The sequence below is a fragment of the Colossoma macropomum genome, unplaced genomic scaffold (genome assembly GCF_904425465.1).
Source record: "Colossoma macropomum unplaced genomic scaffold, Colossoma_macropomum, whole genome shotgun sequence".
NCBI lineage: Eukaryota > Metazoa > Chordata > Actinopteri > Characiformes > Serrasalmidae > Colossoma > Colossoma macropomum.
In genome coordinates this window covers 34,245,946-34,270,243 of record NW_023494798.1, presented here as the reverse complement: position 1 = coordinate 34,270,243, position 24,298 = coordinate 34,245,946, and the positions used below count along the sequence as shown (strand labels likewise).

At 40.2% G+C, this 24,298-nt stretch overlaps 1 protein-coding gene across 1 annotated transcript in view; it reads left to right on the top strand.

The window, feature by feature from the left end:
- Positions 1–24,298, top strand: part of LOC118817846 (zinc finger B-box domain-containing protein 1-like) — a 60,635-nt gene that overhangs the window by 25,856 nt on the left and 10,481 nt on the right. Inside the window, exons 7-8 of the mRNA XM_036584802.1 lie at positions 5,931–6,026; positions 23,019–23,201. Of these exons, the coding sequence (XP_036440695.1) occupies positions 5,931–6,026; positions 23,019–23,201 (279 nt within the window). The remainder of the gene's footprint in view (positions 1–5,930; positions 6,027–23,018; positions 23,202–24,298) is intronic.

Sequence of the window (24,298 nt, the reverse complement as noted above, 5' to 3'; positions counted from 1 at the left end):
TCTGATAGAGGAAGGGTAAGTACTGTTACTAAACCGAGTGTTGGCAGAAGGGAGCTTTTTTAGAAAGGTGCTGTGTTGGGTGGGAACCGTCTGCATAGATTTTTAATGCTTTCTTTTCCTCCTTTAGCGACAGATGGAAGTTCGCACCACTTTCTCTAGCTGCTCTCTCTCATATGCCATTGTACCACCATACCAGACACATATGGAGAAGGTCAACACACTTTCCACTATAGCTCTATCAAAGCAGACCATACAGTCTCTAGTCACACCAAATGTCTTAAGCTGTCTTATAAAGAAAAGCCTTTGATGAGCTTTTCCCCAACAAGACAGCAGTGTTGCTCTCTGACTTAAGAGATGAGCTGATGGTTGTACCCAGGAACTTAAAGGAGGCAACCCTCTCCACCTCCCCACCACTGATGGTCAGGGGCAGCAGGTTAATAAGGAGAACCTTGTACTGAGAATGTAATGGGTAACCAGTGAAGACTCTGAAGGACAGAGGTGATGTGGTCATTCTTCTTTGAACATACTGGAACCTAGTGAGGGCTTTGACAGGGAGGCCAGATGGAAGAGCATTGTAGTAGTCTAGCCGTGATGTCACTAATGCGCGCACAAGTGTTTCTACATCGGCTTGGCCGAGGAACGGTCAGAGACGAGCAATATTCCGAAGATGGAGAAATCCCGTCTCAACAACAGAATTGATCTGAACGTCAAAAGAGAGTGTGGGGTCAAAGATATATACACATATTTATGTGTACACGGGCTTTTGATTGATGATAGCCAATAGAAATGACCCCCAGTAGCGCGTCCTCCAGTTTGCAGTGCTATGTGAGAGGGCAGTGTTATCTTGTGGTAGCTAATTAAAACTAAGCTAAGACTGAAAACTGCAGAGCTATCTGTGTGGCTTTGATATATACATTATAATTATATGTAATTAGCTGCATTTTTACTAAACCTAATAGAACACATTTGTGGGCGGAGCCTGTACGGCTCAATTTTGCTACTGTCCTCTACTCTGTCGCTGCTTTCTGTGAGCTCAGACAGGTAGTCTTGTATTCCATTTAAAGGTGTAGCCCACTGACCCACCATCCATCCACATAACCATCCACCCATTTATTCATCTTCCATTTCCTCCCTTTGATCCATCCATCCATCTTCTTGACTCCGCTAACCGATTTAAGCGACGCTAACTTAAAAAATCTTTGAGCGGTCCACCTTCGCGGAGTTCAGGGACTCGGGGAGACGATCCGTCCTCCTCTCGTTTGAGACGGGTTCAGAGGAAATAGGATGAGTGATGTGTGTGTCTTTGCTCATCGCTGTGGCGGATTACAGTGTTGTTATGGTCCGTGTTCTGTTCTCTTCAAGGTTTACAGTCATTCGGGTTGGGTTTCTATTAGGGCTGCACAGTGTAGTGTTCCTTAATCATTCCAGCGACATCAGCCTTCACGATACTAATATTACCAAAAGCTGCAATATGCAAATGAGTATCTAACCAATTACTTTGTGTATCTGTTTATTTTCTGACCAGTTAGCTTAAATAGCTAGGTAGCTGTTTGGCATTCATTCTGCCTTGTTAGTCATGATCTGTGTAGCTAAGTTATTCATTTCTCCCCCATTTGACACAAAAATGATGCAAAGATCCAGATGTAGGCTGAATAACAGATCCCAGATGATTTGATACAGCCAGAACAGTCCGATGTATGGAAACACCGGCTCCTAGTCTTGTGAGAGAAACTTGTGAGAAATAACTGGTAACACTTTACTGTAAGGGTATAGTTCATAAGGCTACATGACATCTACATAAGCTTGTCATATAACCGTACATACATGTTTATTATGTTTATTGTGTATTTTCTGGTAACCGGTTAGCTTAAATAGCTAGTTAGTCAGCTAGCTAGTTTTATGACCTATATATATATATATATATATAACATGTTCTGTTCACACTGTTTCTCTCTGATGCCTCCAGTCTTTAATCTTTTTTTCAGATGCAAACTTCCACAGGATCTCCTCCATCTCTGCTCTCACTCACTCAGCCGCACACAGCGTTTCATTACCTCTGACTCTAATAGAGGGCAGCCTGACTGTGGTGTCCTCACCCTTCACCTCTTTCTCTCCTCCTTTCACATCTCTCTTCTCTTTCACATCTCATTTCTCTTCCTCCTCTGTTTCTCCTCTCTCCTCTGTTTCTCCTCTCTCTTCTTTCTCCTCTCCTTCTCCTCTCTCTTTGCTTTCTCCTCTCTCCTGTTACTCTTCTCTCTTCTCCATCTCCTCTCTCTTCTCTCTCTCCTCTTTCTCCTCTCTCTTCTCTTTCTCCTCTTTCTCCTCTCTCTCCTTTCTCTTCTATCTCCTCTCTCTACCTTTTCTGTCTTCTTTTCCTTTCTTTTCTTTCACCTATCTCTTCTTTCTCCTCTCTTTCACCTCTCTTTTTCTCCTCTTCTCTTTCTCTTCTCCCTTTTCATACTCCTTTAATTCTCCTCTCTTCATTCACCTCTCTATCTCCTTACTTTCACCTTGCTTTACCACTCCTTTAGAGTGTGTGTGTGTGTGTGTGTGAGTGTGTGTGTGTCAGACAGATAAAGCTGTGTTAAGCTCAGAAACATGCTGTTGTGCTCTCAGCTCTGCCCCATGATTCATACCCTCACAGAGAGAGAGAGAGAGAGGGAGAGAGAGAGAGAGAGTCTCACTGTGGTCATTTTTAAAAAATTATTTTTCATTTCATTTGAAAATAAATAAAAAATATAATAATAATAAGAATAATAATCTCAAGATCACTTTGGTCATATAGAGTTTACATGTATTTATTTATTTACAGTGCACTTTACTCGCTCTACAGTTTGACACAGTTTACTTTATTTGTTTGTTTTTTTATTCTTTCTTTCTTTCATAATTCCATTCATTTTGTATGTGGTCATCTGTGGCTGTGTGAGGGCTGTGAGGGAGATCCAGCTTCTGAAAACAGGTTACAGTTTTCTTTACAACATTCTGGATATGTACAGTATCACTGGATAAGCTGTGATGTAACTTGATTAAACATTGTTCTGAATTATTCTGGATCAGTGAGGAGGTCAGTGCTGCAGGAGTGGACGGAACCAGTGTGGACGATAATCAGTAATCTGAGTCCAGAGAGTTTATTGTTTCCTGAACAAATTTAGTTAAGAATTTGTTTTCTCTCTGTTATGAAATATAAAAGAATGTGATCGGGTGGGTAGGGGTATCGCTAACGGCCCCCGGAATGTTCAGAAATGGCCTCGGGATAGCGTGTGTGTGTGAGTGTGTGTGAGTGTGTGTGTGAGTGTGTGTGAGTGTATGTGTGTTGGTTCTGGTTATTCAGTGGCACTGACAGTCCTGAGGGGACATGAGGCAGCAGGATTGGCAGCCATGCAGGTGGTCCTCAGGGACAGAGACTAGAGAGAGTGTGTGTGCGTGTGTGTGCGTGTGTGTGTGTGTGTGTGTGTATGTCTCTCTCTGTGGTCTCAGCAGCTTCTAAGGAGAACCTCATACTCAGCACCAAACACCCAGCATCCCACCATCATACAGACAACAGAGCCAAAAAAACATCAACATCTGTCACCACCACACCAACCTGACCAGAGAGAGAGAGAGAGAGAGAGAGAGAGAGAGGGAGAGAGAGAGAGAAGGAGAGAGAGAGAGAGAGAGAGAGAGAGAGAGAGAGAGAGAGAGATAGATAGATAGAGAGAAGGAGAGAGAGAGAGAGAGAGAGAAAGAGAGGAGGAGAGAGAGAGAGAGAGAGAGAGAGAGAGAGGAGGAGAGAGGGAGAGAGGGAGAGAGCGGTGAGGTCGAGACAGAGCTGCAGTCCCTCCTTCAATGTGAAAAATCTAAATTGGCCTGAGAAAATGTCACAACAACACTGAAAAACATTCTCCCAAATTGTGGAATTCTAACGCTATCTGAAAAATTCCCTGTGTTCCTGGGAGAAGGACAAACAGCATCTCTCACTGCAAAATATGTGGCAACATGAAGGACGGTAACACCCTGACCTCACTGACCCCCCACCAAACCCCTCACTGTATATGAGTTAAACATACCGTCACTGTCCAGTGAAAAACATGCATCTCCATTTTTTTTCGTTTTCTGACTTTTCTGCGTTGTTGGAGCTCAGCAGCTGTCCTTTACATTGTGTGAAAGTTTAATGATGATTGGACCAATAGAAACGCTCTAAAACTGCTTAGAATAAGATCTCTTTACATTAACTTACATTAAAAAATAAAGAGGGGTTTTGACCTCTCCTGTAAAGTTACTATTTCGGAGATACTTGTTTTTCTTTGGACAGCTATGATATGTTGTCTTATTTTATTTATTTATTTATTCATTTTAATATTATTGTCATTATTTCACTACGACTATTATCATTATTACAATTATTCTATATTTGTTTTTAGTTCTACAAACTATGCTTTGAGTTGAAATTGACATGTGGAAACATTGTACTCAAAACAATCATGCAAATAAAGCTACTCTGAATTTGAATTTGGTAAAAGTAAGAGAGAGTGAGAAAGAGAAAGGAGAGAGAGAGAGAGAGAGAGAGAGAGAGAGAGAGGAGAGTGAAAGAAAGAGAGGAAGGAGAGAGGGAAAGTGTGAGAGAGAATGAGACAAAGGGAACAGAGGAGTGAGACAAAAAGAGAGAAAGAGAATCAGGAGGTTAGAGAGAGTAAGACAGAAACAGCGAGAGAGACACAATGAAAGGGAACATAATGAGAAAGAAAGAGAGAAGAATAGGGAGAAGAAGTGTGGGAGATGGGGAAAGAGAGAGAAAGAAAGATAGTGACAGAAAGAATGAGAAAGAAAGAGAGGGAGAGAGATAGAGAGAGTGAAAGAGATTGGGAGAGAAGAAAGAAAGAGAGACTAAAAGAAAGAAGGAAAGAGATGGGGAGAAGAAGTGTAAGAGATAGAGAAAGAGAAAGAGATGGTGACAGAAAAAAGGGAGATAGCAAGAGAAAGAGAAATTAAGAAGAACAAAGGCAGAGAGGAAGATACAGAAAGAGAGGGAGAGGGATAGAGAGCGTGTGTGATAGAGAGAGAGCAGGGGAGAAAGAAAGAGACAGTTGTGAGAGATAGAAAGAGAACATATTGAGAAAAGGAAAGAGACTGGGAGAGAAGAAAGAATGAGAGAGTAAGAGAAAGAAGGAAAGAGATGGGGAGAAGAAGTGAAGGAGATAGAGAAAGAGAAATTAAGAAGGATAGAGGGAGAGAGGAAGATACAGAAAGAGAAAGAAAGCATGGAAGAGAGATACATATAATGAGAGAGTCAAAGCTAGGGAGAGAGAGAGAGAAATAGAGAGAAAAAGAGAACATACTGAGAGAAAGAAAGAGACTGGGAGAGAAGAAAGAATGAGAGAGCAAGAGAAAGAAGGAAAGAGATGGGGAGAAGAAGTGAGGGAGATCGAGAAAGTATAGAGAAAAAGAGAGAGAAAAAAAAGAAAATAAGGAAACTAGAGGAGGGAGGAAGATACATAAAGAGAGAGAGAAAGAAAGAAAGTGGGAGAGGGAGAGAGAGAGAGAGAGAGAGAGAGAGACACTGGGGACAGCAGGGCTGCTGTTAGTTGGTCTGTAACGGTGCAGGTTGGCGCTTCGTTATTATGGCCGTGTCTCAGGTTCTCGTTCACCCTGTCCGTCTGTCCGTCAGTCAAACCCACACCTCCTTTCACCTCCCTCGCTCATTTACTCTTTCAAAATAAAAAAAATAATGAGCTCCCTTAAGATGCCTACATTTTGCATTTTTTTTCGCTTATTTTAATATTTATTAAGGTGAAGTTTAGATGGAAAAAAGTAGAAAAGAAGAAGAAGAAGAAAAAAGAATCTTCCAACATACATTTGCAGAGACATTAAAGTTTTTGCTCGTTGTGAAAAGGTACCTTGCCTGGAGTAATTGGGGTTTTAATTATTTATTTATTTTGTTTTGCGGTTCGAAGGTGTGCGCTGAATGCGGAGAGGATTACTGCGTCGGCTGCTTCGCCAGATTTCACCAGAAGGGGGCACTGAAGCACCATCGGATGATTCCCGTGCAGGTGAGGAACGCTTCTGACTGCCCTGCAGCCTCACACACTGACCAGCACCGTCCACACTCATGCATTCGCGAGTCCTCATGTCCGTGCGTTGGCACAGGAGGGAGAAATTTTCCGTACTTTTTCTTCTGCGTTTGTCTATTTTTCTGCTGCTTCTTTTTTCCCGGTATGCTAATACTGCTCACCATTAAGCGGACAGCCTGCTCTCTCCTCTCTCTGCCCAGCCGCTCATTACACACACACACACACACACACTGATGCCAGGGCTGGAGAGTAAACACACACATGCTCATACCATCAGAGGACAGCAGCTGTGTGTAAACACAAACAGGCCAACCTGCTCTGGCCGTTTGTTTTAGAGATTGCAGCTGCTGCAAGCTGGAGAGTTAGACTGAAGCTTTTATTGACCGGATGGATGTATCTGTGGCCGTAAACGAGGGCATAGCTTCAGAAAACGGCATGATATGGATGAAATACCATATCTGGACCGTTCTACTGAATTAGTTCAAACAGCGAGTCCCGAGGATTACAACTGTGCAAGGATCGATATTTAAACCTGAGGCATTAAAAGAGACTTTTATGACCTGCACCAGCTGAACGTAAGTTCAGTCGTAACTTAGTTTGAATGTAAACAGCCACTATGTTCAAGTTTGCGAGCTACTAGCATTTAACCGGTTGCACCAAGTAACACAGTTTCAATGTAGCTTTACAATTACGGCATTTGGCAGACGCTTTTATCCAGAGCGACTTACAGTTTGATCATTTTACACAGGTAGGCGAGGGTTAGGAGTCTTGCCCCAGGACTCTTATTGGTATAGTGTAGGAGGGGATTGAACCCCAGTCTACGGCATAGAAAGTAGAGGTGTTACCCACTACACCACACAAACCGCTTTAAGTCATGACTTAAAATTTACACATACTCTGTAGTCGGTGTAAGTTCTGCTGTAATAATCAGTTAAAATGGCTGGTCGTTCGATCAATGGAAAACTCGCAAGAAAACGAAATACGTCTCGGTTTGCACCAGGAACCACTTCTGCAGGATAGATCACAGCCGTTTTTGTTGATTGGAGATAGAAAAGACCTCCTAGTCGCAGATTTGTAACACAACACAGACAGTAACGGAGCCCCGAGTTTTGCTTTGTGTCCGGCGCTGGGATATTTTCCTACAGGGTCGTTCCAAAACCTGTCAACTGTGTTCAGAGCAATAAGAGCAGCTCCATCAGTGCTCAGGTTGTGTGACGCTGACCTTATTATCATACAATACAGAACGCAGATTACTTTTAAAATATAACTAACAAAGCTGAGATCACCTTTCTGTCATTCAGCAGATTCAAGTAGTGATTACATTAACTGCAGCTTCGCTAACATTACTGACCGTTCATTGATAAAGTGCTGTTGAAATATTTGTATGAGAGCCCAGTTTGAACTCAGAAGAGTCCAGCAGCAGAACAGAATAAACACACATACAAGAGACGGACGCTTTGAGGACACCACTTTACTGTAGAACACAGTGTCTTTTTGAACTATAGCTGATACGACCGACACACTGTAAGCGAAGTAAATGTAGCATGAAAAAGAGCAATTTCACTGCATGTGGAGATCGTATGTGTAATGTTTCCTGTTTCTGTTACTGATTGGCTGCAGAGTGAAAACGTCATTCTGTGCGACAGTGTTTTGATCTACGATCACTTTGCGCTCCACTAGTTAAGACGTACCGTAAGTGTCTGTGGTGCAACTGAAATTCTGTGTCGCTAGTTTTAAACTAACTACTCTCAACGTGAGATTTAGGACAGACTTTACACCCCAACTTACGACCAAACTTATGTTCAGCTGGTGCAACTGGCTGCTGGTGCAACTGGCTGCTGGTCTAGGGATGGGCTGAAAAGAACGGTGTGATGCGGAATGTATGCTTTGTGAAGGTTTGTGTAGTGTAGTAATAATAATAATAATAATAATAATAATAATAATAATAACAAAAATGGCAGAAGGTTTTCAACAGCAAATTCAAAGTATATCATACAACTGTACAGTGCAGTCACCGGTTCTTCTTCAGGTTTGGCCAAAACAACAAACAGAACCCAGACTAACTCCAATATAGTTACTAACCAGCCTTAACCACAAAAAAAGAATAAACAAAAGGCAGACAGCTTACCTAACTCCCTGATTGGCACACAACACAGACAAAAACCCAAACAAAATGGCAGCCAGACCTACACCTGGTGAAGCTATTTACAAAATCTCCAAAAGGGCCTCTATAGACAAAACAGTCTGAATGGGCTAAATCAAGGTCAAAACAAAGCAGTTCAGAAGGCCAAACAGTCAGAGAATAATCCAAACAGGCAACGAACAACAAGAATCATGTGACCAAAAAGCTGTCGGTGGAGCCAAGGAGGCCTCCTTTGTCCATCCCGCCTGATGACATCGTAACCTGAACTTAACTGGAGCACGGACTGGAGCACGGACTGGAATATGGACTGGAATATGGACTGGAGCGAGTGGTGATGAGTTGAAAGCAAGGACTGGATCACGGATTGACGCTGCAAATGGAAAGACAGAACAGAGGCACAGAGAAAACAGCACCGATATGTAGCGGAGCGTAACAAGACAGTAATTAGCTAAATATGTACAGAATCATCATTTTAGGGCACTTTCTCATGGCACACTGTGATTGATGAGAGGCCAATAACAATCCATAACCGATAGATTGTCCAGCCCTTGCCTATACTAGAGTGTCTCTGCCCCATTTGGCTTTTTCCCTCACATTGCTAGCGGTTCGATCTCTGATGCAGGTGTTAATGAGGAGCTTAATGGTGTATTTTCGCTCTTCATATCGGCTGGTGTGATTAGCCCTGCTGCGGCTAAAGCGGCCGCTAGATAACCTTGACTTGTGACTTTTTGTATATTACAGCATCATTATTAAATTAGATTGCATAGTTAGTGTAGAAATGGAGGTCCGGGGCGATTGTGACTAACCTCCGTGCAAATGAGGCAGCGTGAGTCAGGAAGAAGGAATAAAGGCTGTAGCTGGAAGTGGTGTTTTCCCTGGAGGGGGGAAAAGACCACCAGATCAAAGACCACTAACCATTAGTGTGTGTATATGTTTAGCATAGATTATCTGTGTATGTAAAAAATGTAATAATAATAATAACAAATAAAAATAATAAGTCAATTTTCATTTTAATTACAAATCTTTAAGAACATTATAGTGTTCATTTCTAGATGCAAGCAGTGTGTTTATGTGTTTACATTCCTACAGTTGTATGAGCAAGGGTGCCCAAACTTTTGTATACGTCATTGTTTGTTTGTTTGTGTGTGTTTTTAGTATTTTCCTGACTGTTTGGGTCGTTCTCCATTTGGAGTGGGAATTCAGGTGGATACATTTTAAAAAATCAAATTCTTTCATCCCAAAACTAAATAATCTTAGTATGTCCATTAACATCTCCTATTATCATATATACAAAAAGGAGCTTAATTCCAAACATATTTTACAGTCACTGGTGTTGTATGAATGTGGTGTAACACCAGTGACGGTGACTCCAGTGACATTCAGGTTAAAACTGAGGATTTTGTAAATTGGCTGACTCGCTGGCTGATCAGGTGACCTTCTGCAACTATTTAAAATCAGTAATAAAAATGATAATATGGCAGTATTTTGACAAAATTTTAATCATCCAGCTATTAAAGCACATAACACCGGTGACACATAGAAGTTATGAACTGCCTGAAAAACAAAATTATTAATAAATTAGTGAAATATAGTGAGCGAGTGTGACTTGCCGATTCACGCCTTTAGACGCTTCCTCTCTGATGAGCCTCGACCCAAAGAGGCGGTTTAATAGAGCTGAAAATACTGTGTTAAAATGTAAAATAAGAGTCCTGATAACACCAGTGACCGCAATCTCTGAGAGAGATGATTTTTAAAATAAAATCATATTTTTTTTAAATGTAGTATAATGTTAATGAAATAAAAAGTAAACATGAATCTGCTTTATAGAAATTCCTAAGTTTTTAACTTAAAAATATTGTTTTATATTAAAAGTGGTTTCTCAAATGTTGTTTTGTGATGAGCTGTTTTACCGATGCAGAGCGACTATGAAACAGGATAAAAAAGAAAAATCAGAGAATCATAAGAGAAAAGTGTTATTTAATCTTAGGTCAACTGTGTAAATGTACATACCGACTTTTGGAGCTGTGTCTGATATTTTAAGCATCTTTTTAAGCCCTGAAACCTCCGTGACATGGCTTCCCCTCCAAATGGAGAATTACTCGTTTATATTTCTATAATATGGCATAACCCCTTTAAGGTGTGAATAATGCTATTTGTACAGACTTTCAGCTTTACTTTGCAGGTATTTACATCCAAATGGTATGAACAGTGTAGGAATTACAAGCATTTTCACACGTAGTCTCCCAACCCCATTTTCATGGGCTCAAAAAGTAATTGGAAAGTTGGCTGCTCAGCTGTTTCATGGCCAGGTGTGTGTTGCACCCTCATTATTTCCCCTTACAAGTAAACAGATAAAAGATCTAGAGTTTTTTATGTGTGGCATTTGCATTTGGAATCTGTTGCTGTTGGCCATCATTAGGCTGAAAAATCAAAACAAGCCCATTAGAGAGAGAGCAAGAACATTAGGTGTGGCCAGATCAACTATTTAGTGCATTCTTAAAAAGAAAGAACACACTGGAGAGCTCAGAAACACCAAAAGGACCTGAAAACCATGGGAAACATCTGTGGTGGATGACAGAATTATTCTTTCTCTGGGGAAGAAAAACACCAAACACCTTTACAACACTTAGATCAAGATAAAGAGCATCATCCAAGAGATCAGCGTATCTGTGTCCTGCCTGTACTATTCTGGAACAACATCTTATTGAGAGATGAGGCCAACTGGTATCAGAATGATGGGAAGAGAAGAATATGAAGACGGGAAGGAACTGCTTATGATCCAAAGCATACCACCTCATCTGTAAAGCATGGTGGAGGTAGTGTTATGGCATGGACATGCATGGCTGTCAGTGGAACTGCTTCCCTTGTGTTTATTGATGATGTAGCTGCAGGGTGAACTCTAAAATGTACAGAGCTATAATATCAGCTTAGATTTGGTTGATTGCTTCAAAACGCATTGGACAGAGCTACACAGTGAAGAGGTACAGTGACCCAAAGCATACTGTGAAAGCAAGTCACGACTTTTTTAAGAAAAAAGTGTAATGCTCAACAATGGCCGAGTCAGTCACCAGACCTCAACCCAGTCAAACATACATTTCACTTACTAAAGGGCAAAACTGAAGATGAAACACCCCGAAAACCAGCAGGAACTGAAAGCAGCTGCAGCAGAGGTCTGACAGATCATCACCAGAGAAGAAACCCAGTCTGGTGATGTCTATGGGTTTTAGACTTAAGGCAGCCATCGACTGCAAGGGATTTTGCAAAAATGACAATTTAATTTATAATTTTTAATTTGTCCAATTACTTTAGACCCCCCAAAATGGGGGCTATGTATAAAAATAATTGTAATTCCTACATGTTTCACTTGATTTGGATGTAAATACCCTCAAATTAAAGCAATCTGCACTTTGAGCTCATATTCATGATTTAATTTCAATATGCAGTGTTAGACAGCTAAAATAACATCTTTGTTAATGTCCAAACATTTATGGACATCACTGTAATTCTATGAAAGTTTACCTAATTTAATTAATTACTGGCATAATTATTATACACTATGTGTTTATGTTTAACCACTAATAGGAATAATAATAAAAATTGTAATTATTATTGTCATTATTATTAACAGTAGTAGTTGCAGTGGTTGCGGTTTGTGCTGACAGAAGAATTAAATGAATGAATATGTTATGTAGCCAAAATTCGTAATTGGAAAAAAATATGGGACAGTTTTATCCCTGCAGTCATTTAACCCACATTGGAGTAGACTACCTGCTTAGCGGCCTTTGGCTAATTTGGGTTAAAGACCTCTGCTCTAACTTGTTAATATGAAAAGTAAAACATTGTGCATCGCTTCTTCCAGGCAGACATAGTCTGTGAAATAGGCACATATTAACATGCGCATGCAGTCAACCCCAGAATGATTGGCACCTCTCAATAAACTAGGCAAAAAAATCATATAAAATAAACAAAATACATTTCATTTATAAAATTTCTTATCATTTATCTAATAGAAATAATTCCTACAAGACCATTCTTGAATTAGAAAATAGAGTACTTTTTTTAAATACATGGGGCAAAATTATTGGCACCCCAACAGCATTTTTAAAATAAAACAAAAAAAGTGTGCACCTTTGGGGAAAAAAAACCTTCTGTTTATTGCTTCTAGTCTCTAGGAACTCCATTATTGTCTATAACCATTTCCTGTTTCCCTGGGGTATAAATCTATGGTTACACACTTGTAAAATCCTTTTGCCATCCATCATCATGGGTAAAACCAAAGAGCTGCCAACTCAAATGAGACAGAAGGCAGAACTGCACAGATTAGGAAATGGCTATAAAAATCAGTAGTTAGTTGAAATTACCATTATTTACAGTTTCACTGCACAGTTTGGTTGGAGTTTTCAAAATCCAATTATAAAATCCACTATCAGACGCCATGACCAGAAGCTTTTTGAAAGAGGCCTTTCCTAAGAGCAAGCTACAAACTGCAGCACTTGCACTTTGCAAAATGTCATTGGAACCAGAAATGGCATCATCAGATGTGATCAGACATGACAAAAATTAAACTTTTTGGTCATGCACACCGTCATCAGTGGAGCAGGCCGAAACACACATGAAGAGAAATCCCACAAATTAATGAACAGCCTAACTAAAGTAGAATGATCACTAAATCATATATATAAACAATGTAGAAGGAAAACAGTAAAACAATTAAAGTCATTCTAAAAAGTTGCGAAGCAGCCGATCACATGAATAACATGCAAATTCTTCCTCCCAGAGGAAACCAGCTCAAAACATTAAGAACAAACAGACGTTAACGCTGCCCGGTGAACAAAGAGCTAACAGTGACGGTGACGACAACAGTAACTAAGCCAATGCCAGAGCCACCAGAACAGTATAGTTAAGAGGTAATAGATCAAACTAAGTAAACAAACAAGTTGGTGTTTACTAATAAACAGAGCAGCATAACCGCCATCAGCCAAAGGAGTGAGCCGAGAGGCTGCTGCATGAAGTCGCACCCCTTCTTGGTCCACTCGGGCTCTCAAAAGGAGACAGCACGACACTATCAGGCCGGAGCAGGAAAAATGATTCAGATTTTCTGCGGGAGCGGGATGAAATGTTGCGGGAGCGGGACTAAAAAACCCGTGCAGACCTCTGTCAAATGGTGGTGGGTCACCGATGCTTTGGGACTGGTTTGCTGCTAGTGGTCCAGGAGCTCTTGTGAAAATCAGGCTTCCCTAAATACCAGGATGTTGTAGCCCTGTATCTACCTTTGCTAGAAGAAGGCTGAAACCCATGCATGGACCTTTCAGCGAGACCCCAAACACACATCAAAATCCACACAGAAATGGTTACACAAAATCACAAAAAACACAAAAAGTTTTTATGTAACCAGATTTGAACGCAGCCGAAAACCTGTGGTGTGTACTAAAGAGAGCAGTCCACGCATGAAGACCTAAGAACAAGTCTAAAGCATTATGGAGTGCTGTTCTACCTGCCAGGGGAGGCTACACCTAATATTAATGATGTGGTGCCAGTATTTTTGGAGCCTGTGTTTCCAAAACACAGTGAAAAATAAAATTATGTAGCTTACTAATTAGTTTGAGCCCAAAAACCACTCACTGCACTGCTTTATTCAATCTATTGATTTTAGCTCATTGTCATGAAGCGTGCCAATATATCTGGACTTGACTGTACATCACCCTGTGATCACTAACAGAGCGTGGGTCCGTCTGTGTGCAGGTGGGAGAGAGTATTCTAGTTTGTATGTGAGTTTGTGTGCGAATGTGCGGGGGCTGCTTTCTGCTGTAGATGACCAATTATTGTACAGGTCAGTGGCTATCACTCAGGTCAGTGTCTGCGTGTGAGAGCACCTGTTGCTCTGTGGGACGCGGCGGTTCCTGTATGTGAACGACCTTGTGTTCGTCATCCTCCGCACGCCTCCAGCCTGTCAGACCGCATTATACTACACATCGTACATCTCTGCGTACACCACAGCTCATACACATACAGTGAGGGACTATTCAGACACTTCTGTTTGTGTTTAATAAACTTCCAGTCCGTATATCCATATATATACATTGTACATATATGGGGGTCATTCTACAGAAACGTCCACTTTTCTGTCTCTCCATAGGAGTCACTGGTGTTACTGATCCTCATTGGTGTTACACATAATAAAGGAACACCAGAGACATTTTAATGAACAATGCATTTTACTAAGTGGCTGCTACAGAGCATCAAACCACATGTTGTCAGTCATGGAATATCCACTAAAATATGGAATTTAATCCATTTGTGTTCTATTTTTTCACAATGACCTCAGAATAAAGTCGGTCACACCAGTGACTTCAGTTAAAAGCTTCATATGAAATCATGAGCTAAATGAGAAAATCTCTGATAACTGAAAGACACAGTGGACTCACCATGAGCTTTTCTTCATAGATCCTCAGAAAACAGGTAAAAGGAAGTCGAGTGATGTCATCAGTGTGACTTTTACTTCAAAATAAGAGATTTTTTGTTATGCAGTAACACCAGTGACACGACTCCTGGGGACTTTCATTATATATTTTATAATATTTATTTGGCATTTGTTTTCTTTATGTCATTTAAATCATATATTTCATGGACATTGATATAAATTATTGTAGTTACAAATGCAAAAAAACATGTTTTTTACTTCAAAATATGGCCTCAGCCTTTATACATGACTGTGGGGACGAGCTCTTCTGTGGTGCTTGGAATTCTAGATGATTGATTTAAAAACCATTACTGCTAAATTGAGGCTCAAGAAGGTGTAATTGTTAAAATATTGTTTTATTTTAAAATCTAAATCTAAATTCTAACCCTAACATGTTTTTTTTAGGTGTAATATATCTGTAAACACTAGGGACACAAAAATGGACGTTTCTGTAGAATGACCCATATAAACAAAAAGGTATGCATTCATAAGCATAAACAAATAAAAAATAAAATAGTCCTAATGTCATTGTAAGAGATGTTGCCATTGATTGGGAAGATTTCACGCAAGAAGCAATCATGGTGAAGGTGAAGGAGCTTCCTAAAGTTCTCAGGGACAACATTCTTAAACAATACTCCCTGTCTGTACTATTGATTAGATAATATGCAGGTGGAAAGTTCATGTAACCACAACTAATCATCCCACCATACAAGATTTCACAGCGTGCTCTCAGACTAATGATAAAGAAGGTGAGAAAGAAGCCAGCAGGTACTTGAAAAGACCTGCAGGACGAACTGAAACCAGCAGAACAACATTTAAACGGAGAACTGAACCACAATCATCTCCATTCTTATGCTCCACACCCCACAAGACCGGCAGGCCAAGTCAGGCACATGGCACAACCCTATTTGGCCTGCAAAATAATTTTAATTTTCTATTAATGTTAACCCATTTCACCATGCACTGCACCGTAACGTATGCTCCCACCCCCCTCTCCAACACCGATCAACGAGACACACACACATCCTCTAAACCGCTTATCCTTCTGGGTCACGGTGGGGGAGCTGGAGCCTATCCCAGCTGTCATTATACGAAAGGCAGGATACACCCTGGACAGGTCGCCAGTCCATCGCAGGGCAGACGGATACATACATACACATTCACACACACACACACACACACACACACACACACACACACCTACGGGCAAATTAGCATGACCCACGCAGACACGGGGAGAACAGGCAAACTCCACACAGAAATGACCCTGGTCGCCCCAGCCGGGAATCGAACCCAGGCCCTTCTTGCTGTGAGGCGACAGCGCACAGTAGAGGCGAATGAGCAGTTTTAAAAAACATACTGTACATTGGGGACATTTAAAGAGGTTCAACAGTGATCTGCAGCTAATGTAGTCTATTATTTTATATGAAACATACATACATCATCTAAACCACTTATCCTTCTGGGTCGCAGTGGGGTGCTGGAGCCTATCCCAGCTGTCATTATATGAAAGGCAGGATACACCCTGGACAGGTCGCCAGTCCATCGCAGGGCAGACAGACACAGTCACACCTAGGGGCAATTTAGCACGTCCAATCAGCCTGACTGCGTGTTTTTGGACTGTGGGAGGAAACCCACGCAGACATGGGGAGAACAGGCAAACTCCACACAGAAAAGACCCTGGTGACCGGGAATCGAACCCAGGCCATTCTTGCTGTGAGGTGACAGCGCTACCCACTGCACCACCGTGCCGCCTTATATGAAACAACCTTTTATTTAAATTATCTTTGAATTGTTCAAGTATTCAGTGCCTATTTTTTGCCGCTGTAGTTTTGGCGTGTTTTGAACAAACAATGGCCAGTTGGGGTCGTGGCAAAATGCTGAGTAAAACCAAAAAATAAAAAGAATGAAAGGAGAAGAATGGAAGCTGGGATAAAGAGTGGGCACTGAAAACCTGACATTATGTGTAAAAATGAATATGTTCTACTAAAATAATGGGTGGTCTCTGACTTTTTCACAGTACTGTCCATGCAGAAGTGTGTGTGTGCATCTCTCGCTCAGCTGGAAAGGGGGACGAATGGTTGGCAGGACACAGAAAAACGGGATTAAAAAAGAAAAAAGCTCTCGCTACTGACGCAGGTTTACACGCGCTCCTAATCCTGTTTGATTTGCCTTAATGAAAAAAGGAAAGAATGAAACTATATTAATCGCAGCAGCACTCCTGGATTTCTACTGCGCTCTGTTGCTTGTAGTTTACGCTCTCTTTCTCCAGAGATGCAGGCCATTGTCTGCTTGTCCTTGCATCTGTTTTCTCTCCTCAGATTGGATGCAGGCTGTTCCCCTCACACTGCTCTGGTGCGTTTCGTATTTCTGAGTCAGTAAGAGTGGAAATGCATGACTGAATTAGACAATGAGTTGCTCTATAATTAGACCGGATAGAATATTTGAATAGAGAGTTCATTAACAATACAGCGTTCGGCAGGTCGAGCAATTAATGGCTCGTATTCTTCATTTTTCTTGATTGTTTACCCCTTAAAGTCCACTTTTGCTTTTAAGTGCCTGATGCTTTTAAATACTGATGTATGTGAATTAGCTCTGCTTTGATTGGCTGCTCTGTATTGTGCCCCCTTTTATGAAGCAGACCGACTGAGCCAAACTACTGCAGGCTGAATGGTGCTCATGTGTAAATGCGCTCGTGGTTGGGGCACCACAAATATAATGAATTCAAAACAAGTTACACTGCAGCTTAGTCTGTATTCACTGGGTAGATTTTAAAACCTGAACATTTTTTTGACTTTTCAAAACAGCGTATTTACAGTTCACGGTATTCAAGCCTTACTTACGGAGCATGTGATGTTGTGGGACTGAAGACACCACTAGATCTTTATCACAGTCACCACGTCGTCACATCCAGCTGTAAATACTAGTGTTATCAAGCACTATCCACCTGCACCGGCAATGGAGGGTCACTGGTTTTCAGCCTGCCTCAAAAATCTTCCTTCAGCCTCAGCACCAATAGGAGAACAGCTGGTGTGCCTGGTAGTTCCCCCCAACGTGGTCAAAAGGCTGGTTTGACTTGGCCAAAGCGCAAAAGTTGAAAACATTTTAACTCTGCCCGTCTCATTTTAAATAATATGTTTGAACGTGAAAAATCCACATCTGAATTGCAAGGAATCCACCTGTGGCAAGAAAGAGTTCATCACCACATCACCCTTAAATAGATAGAATAAGGAAACTTATTGGACTGGACATTTTGGGGGAGAAGAAAGTCCACTAAAATAGCCTAAGACAATCCTTTATTAGTCCCACAGTGGGGAAATTCACAGTGCTACAGCATCAAAGGGACAAAGAGTAAGAAAAGAATAACAAGAAAAAAATGAACAAGCAAAGTAATTAACCTTGATAATGACTTAACAAGTTTGCAGTTTATATATATATATATATATATATATATATATATATATATATATATATATATATATATTTATATATACTAAAGATAAAAAATATCAGACAAAAAATATAAACTCGATCCTTCACATGAACTTCACATGAAAAATTAACAATATAAACAATTATAAATAAAAAAAGCAAAAAATCAAAAAAGCAAAAAATTTTTAAACTGAAGCAAAAAATATTTTTATAAAATTAAAAAATATATATATTTACACAATATTTACACAACCTACAGGTTTAATTCTCCTTCTCGGTCCATGTAAACATTTGCAATGTAAGCAAGCGCAGCATCATATTTCTATATTAAGCTCACTAAGCTATAGTGGTGCTTTGTTTCTCCAAGTTTTAGATCTTGTGATAATTGATAATTCCAGGACAGTTCACATGCCAGTCAATTAATATTCATTTTCACGTCGAGCATTTTTAATCACAATTGTGAGCAAATCTGTCCTACCATGCAGCCCTCATGTTCACCCGCCGGTTCAGTTTTACCCTCCTTTTTGATCGGTTGCCTCATTAAAGTGACACATGACAAGCAGAGCTTTTACTGCTGAAGTTGAACATTTTTCAGCTTGATTGAGTGGAAACTTAGCTAAGGCTGTTTGGTTGAATTATTGGTGTGTTTTGGAATGCAGCCATGATTCCAGGCAGTTTCAGCCATTGTTTACAACATGACCAGAAGTCATTTAACACTACTGTTTACTATTAATGAACATGGAAGTGTTAGAATGGTCTATTGCTCCACTTTTACTATTCTTCAGTTGTACAAGTCTTCAGCTGCACAACTGTATGGGGCCTTTGTTGCTTTTTTTGTACTTCATAATGCACCACATGTTTTTACTAGCAGACAGGAAGGCCAGCTGCACTCTGATTACACAGCCATGCTGTTGTAACTGATTGAATTTATTATTTACACGTGCAGAATGTTTCTTGGTGTTGTCATGGTGAAATAAGCAAAGACGTCCCTGAAAAGGACGTCTAAAAAGCAGCATATGTTGCTCCAAAATGGGTATATATCCTTCAGTCTTAATGGTGTCTTAATGTCTGTAACACACCCTGATACCATGACAGACTCTGGCTTTTGAACTTTACACTGGTAACAATCTGGATGGTCCTTTTCTTCTTCGATATGGAGAACACGACATCCATTATTTCCATAAATAATCTGAAAGGTTGACTCATCAGACCACAATACAAATTTCCACTGAGCATCAGTCCATTTCACATGAGCTCGAGCCCAGAGAAGTCGGCAGCGTTTCTGTACATTGTTGATGTATGATTTTCACATAGTACAGTTTTAACTTGCAGCGATGACCAGTGTTCATTGACAGTAGTTTGCAGGCATCAATTTCAGAATGAGCATGTCTTTACTAAAACAATGAAGCTGGTAAGATAAAACATCTCATATAATAAGATATAATATAAAAAAAATCTCAATTTTATTGTTTTTGTTTAAATACAAGTCAAAGTAGATTTGTCAATCACTGCTTTCTGTTTTCATTTGTGTGTAACCTACTGTCCCAATGTTTTTAGAACTGGGTTTGTAAATACATAAACAAATAAATAATTAAATGAAAGTGCACTGCAACATATATCACTTGTGAGTAATCAAAGATCATTTTATTTCAGTTGATTTTGATCGGTTTCTACTGGCTATTTTTCGGATTTCATGCAGCATCAGCTGTTCATCCTTTGATCATGACTGACTGTGTCTTGTTTATAGGCAGGGGACACTCGAAGGCCTTTTAAACCATAAATAAGTAAATCCTGTTTAAAAATGTCCAGTGTATTATCTGATCATTTTGATAGTTTGAAGATAACATTACCATGATTTGTGAAAAACTGATCATCCAAACAGAATAAGCTTGTTTATTAAAACACACACACACACACACACACATATATATATACATATATATATATATATATATATATATATATATATATATCACTGTTGTCAGAAGAAAACCTTGTATCTCCAAAATGCTAACTTTACAGGAGAAGGAAGAAAAAAAATACTTTTCTTTTATATATATATATATATATATATATACATATACATATATATAACCCTACTCCTTAAACTGATCATTTTAGTGCACAATTTCTATTTATTTGCTGAGTTCGACATGTTGGAAGTAAAATTTTAAATATAAAATGTTCCATAACTTTTGTACAGACCACATTTTATGTTTCATTTTTTCCAATTTGATTAATTCAGCAAATAAATAGTAACTGTGTATTAAAATGTGCAGAAGTGTGTTCTCTGTAGAGGATGAAAAAACATCATCATTTCATGGGGTGCCCAAACTTTTGCATAGAACGGTACTTGCCTGAAATCAGAACGCTTTTGAGCGAATAACAGCGGTGTGTTTAGGACACGCAGCTATAAGCAGAAGTGCTTTGACCTTCAGGTCACCAGTTATTATATTATTATATTTAATCGCCCAGCTTCATCCAGGATGTGTTTTTGAGTCATTCTGTCATAAAATGAGAAAATTGCTACCTTTGCTATTGTGAATGTAATGAAAATTTGCCTTAAATCACACTCCAGGCTTCTGAAGTACGCACCCATTTCCCATAAGATTCATTATTTGAGAGATACGTACAGTAATTAGTCTGAAGGGAAATGTGTGCACGCTGCACACGCTGGTATGTGACATAGCATAAATCTCCATAAAGTTCACATAAGACAAAATAACAAGGTTCTGCCTTTATGACTGAGAAAACACATTCTAGACGAACTGGGTCAATTAAATATAATAGCAGCACATATAAAGTACATAGAGAGGCTGGAAAAACAAGAGCAGTAGGACGTGTTCAACATGCTCAAACATTCATTTCTGCCCGTTCCAAAGTTGCAGCAGTGTAGTTTTATTTTTCTGTGAATTTCTCTGTTTCACTGCTACCAAAGCAACAGCTAGCCATTTTAGCAGCGTTTAATGTTCATTTAAGGGACAATTTGGCCATAATGGAAAACACATCTGTCGTAAACATGCTTACTCGCCCACTACAGCGTCCTAGAGTGAGGTTTTCCTGTTTAAACACCAGGAACACCCTCTTCTGATGATGCACACCGATCAGGCATAACATTATGAGCACCTCCTTGTTTCTGCGCTCATTGTCCATTTTATCAGCTCCACTTACTATATAGGTGCACTTTGTAGTTCTACAGTTACAGACTGTAGTCCATCTGTTTCTCTGATACTTTGTTATCCCCCTTTTACCCTGTTCTTCAGTGGTCAGGACCCCCATGGACCCTCACAGAGCAGGTACTATTTGGGTGGTGGATCATTCTCAGCACTGCAGTAACACTGACGTGGTGGTGGTGTGTTAGTGTGTGTTGTGCTGGTCTGAGTGGATCAGACACAGCAGTGCTGCTGGAGTTTTTAAACACTGTGTCCACTCACTGTCCACTCTTTTAGACACTCCTACCTTGTCGGTCCACCTTGTAGATGTAAAGTCAGAGACGATAGCTCATCTGCTGCTGCACAGTTTGTGTTGGTCATCCTCTAGTCCTTCATCAGTGGTCACAGGACGCTGCCCACAGGACGCTGTTGGCTGGATATTTTTGGTTGGTGGACTATTCTCAGTCCAGCAGTGACACTGAGGTGGTTAAAAACTCCAGCAGCATTGCTGTGTCTGATCCACTCGTACCAGCGCAACACACGACTGGAAATGATTTTAAAAAATGGCACTTTTGGTTTTTAGCAGCACATTTTGGCCTAAACAAAAAAAGAAATAGCAAAAGATCAAAAAGGCACACAATAAAGCCAACACATCACAAATCAGATGAATAAAAATGTAAAATGGTGATGAAAAATCTCTGTTTGTTTCCTTTGCGCTCCTGAGCCTCTCAGCACTGACACATTCAAACAATTTGAGCAGCAGATCAACAGTGAAAATATCAGCCACGCAGAACTATTTCACAGATTCTTTGAGAAACATTATCAATATTAATAAAAAGTTTAATTTCTTTATTCTGTTTTCTTCATTTTGTTTGTTGCCTTTATTGCCTAGCTTTGTATGTTTAGTATGTTTATTCAAAAGCATAAATAAAACAACAAATAAAAAAAGTAATTGGTTTACCGTTCCAGTTTTCATTTCAGTGCATCACTTAAATATTGTACTTATTTGCTTTCATTTACACTCCTAAAAAAGAAGGTTCTTCAAGGCTTCTTTAGTAAAGAGTATGGTTCTATACAGAACCATGAACACTCAAATAACCCTTTGCATGATTTTGCATCATGAAAGATTGATGGAGAATGTGTTGTTCTTTTTGAAAACGGTTCTATATAGCACGTAACATGCTTGACGTTGTATCAGTAGGTGCTAAACAGAACTCTTTTCAAAAAGCTTCTACAGAGAACCATCTACAACACAGTCTGAAGAACCATTTCACCATGGAAATAACCCTTTAATTCTTTTTTCTTTGAATGTTCATGGTTCTATATGGTATAATTTTCCTTGAAGAAGCAGCTTTTTTTTAAGTGTGTAATGTTGAGTGCTCTAATAAACTGAAAATGGAAATGTTAACATAGTAACAAAATGCAGATTTTGAAATTTTAGAATAATAGAGGGGCAGACATGGGCTGGAGGTTGGGGAACCAGCCTTGTGACCGGAAGGTCGCCGGTTCGATCCCCTGAGCTAAAAGTACGTGACTGAAGTGCCCTTGAGCAAGGCACCTAACCCCCAACTGCTCCCCAGGCACTGTGGATATGGCTGCCCACCGCTCTGGGCAAGTGTGCTCACTGCCCCCCAGTGTGTGTGTTCACTAGTGTGTATTTGGAGGTGAAATTTCCCCCATTGTGGGACTAATAAGGGTCACTTAATTAGTTCATTAATTTTGTGAATTGTTACATCCGCTTCTCTGTCGCTCGTTCATTAGTAAAATATTGTTAATATTATCAGGCGGAGCTGCAGACGTCGGTCAGCAGTCTGGATGTTCTGAGCCGTTTCCAGAAACAGATTGGAGAAGAGAGAGAGATGTCCAGCCAGTCCACTTACAGCACTGCGGTCAGTCCAGCAGCACTAAGGACACACCAGGCGCAGACATCAGCGGGATATCAGGATACACAAACACACAGCACACAGGTGGGCTTTATATGTACAGAGATATACAGATAGACTGTTTATGTAAAGAACAGTAGGAGAGCTTTATACCTTGTGGTGTTACTGTGATTATATCCTACATCAGGGATAAATAGAATTTCTATCAGAATGTGAAAAGAGTACAGATATTGGCCCTCATTCATCAAAGATGCACGCATTTGACCATCCCGAATGATGTATGAAGTGCATACATTCAGGAAACACTCATACAATGATGAAACAAGTGGTTGATTTGAACGCAATTGATGAATCAGCTTCAGTGCGTGAAAACAAGTGCGTGTGCACGAGTACCTTATTTAGGCAATAGAACACAGAGGGAGTGTGTTATCACTGAATAACATCACGGCTGTGATTTGGTGGCCGTAGATCATCACAGCCGTGATGTTATTGGCGATAACACACTCCTCGAGTGTTCTACTGCTTTAATACAACAGTTAAATAAATAAAGTAATATGTTTTAATTAATATGTTTTAATGTTCGCAGTTCCTTCACCAAATTATAGTTCCTTAACGAGCAACTTGTTGCTACGTCAGAGTAACGAGCTCCGCCCACTCGCTGCACAGCCTGCAGTTCGTTCTCCAGCTCCTCACACTAAATTCCCAAACTGTCATCATCACTGAGCAGCTTTTCAGTCGGCAGCTGAGACAGAAGAACAGCTGAACAACCTGGAATCAGCCAGAAATGAACCCAATACCATTCGCCAAACGTGTAGTCTGATCTTCAGAGTCTGACCAAATCGGACTGAGCCATAAAACTGCCGCAATATCAAGTTCAGCTCAGTTTTGCCAATTTTTGTATTAATGCTGTTTTGTTCCAGCCAGTCTGTAAAGCATCTTACAGCCCATTTAGTTTGGCGAATGGTGTTGGGTTCATTTCTGGCTGATTCCAGGTTGTTCAGCTGTTCTTCTGTCTCAGCTGCCGACTGAAAAGCTGCTCAGTGGTGATGACAGTTTGGGAATTTAGTGTCGTCTCATCTTTGACTTTGACGACTTTGACAGCTGTAGGAGACGCTCAAGCCATTTGAACGTTTTTACTTCTTACTTTGCCATAAACAGAAAATGGACACTTTTAAGATCAC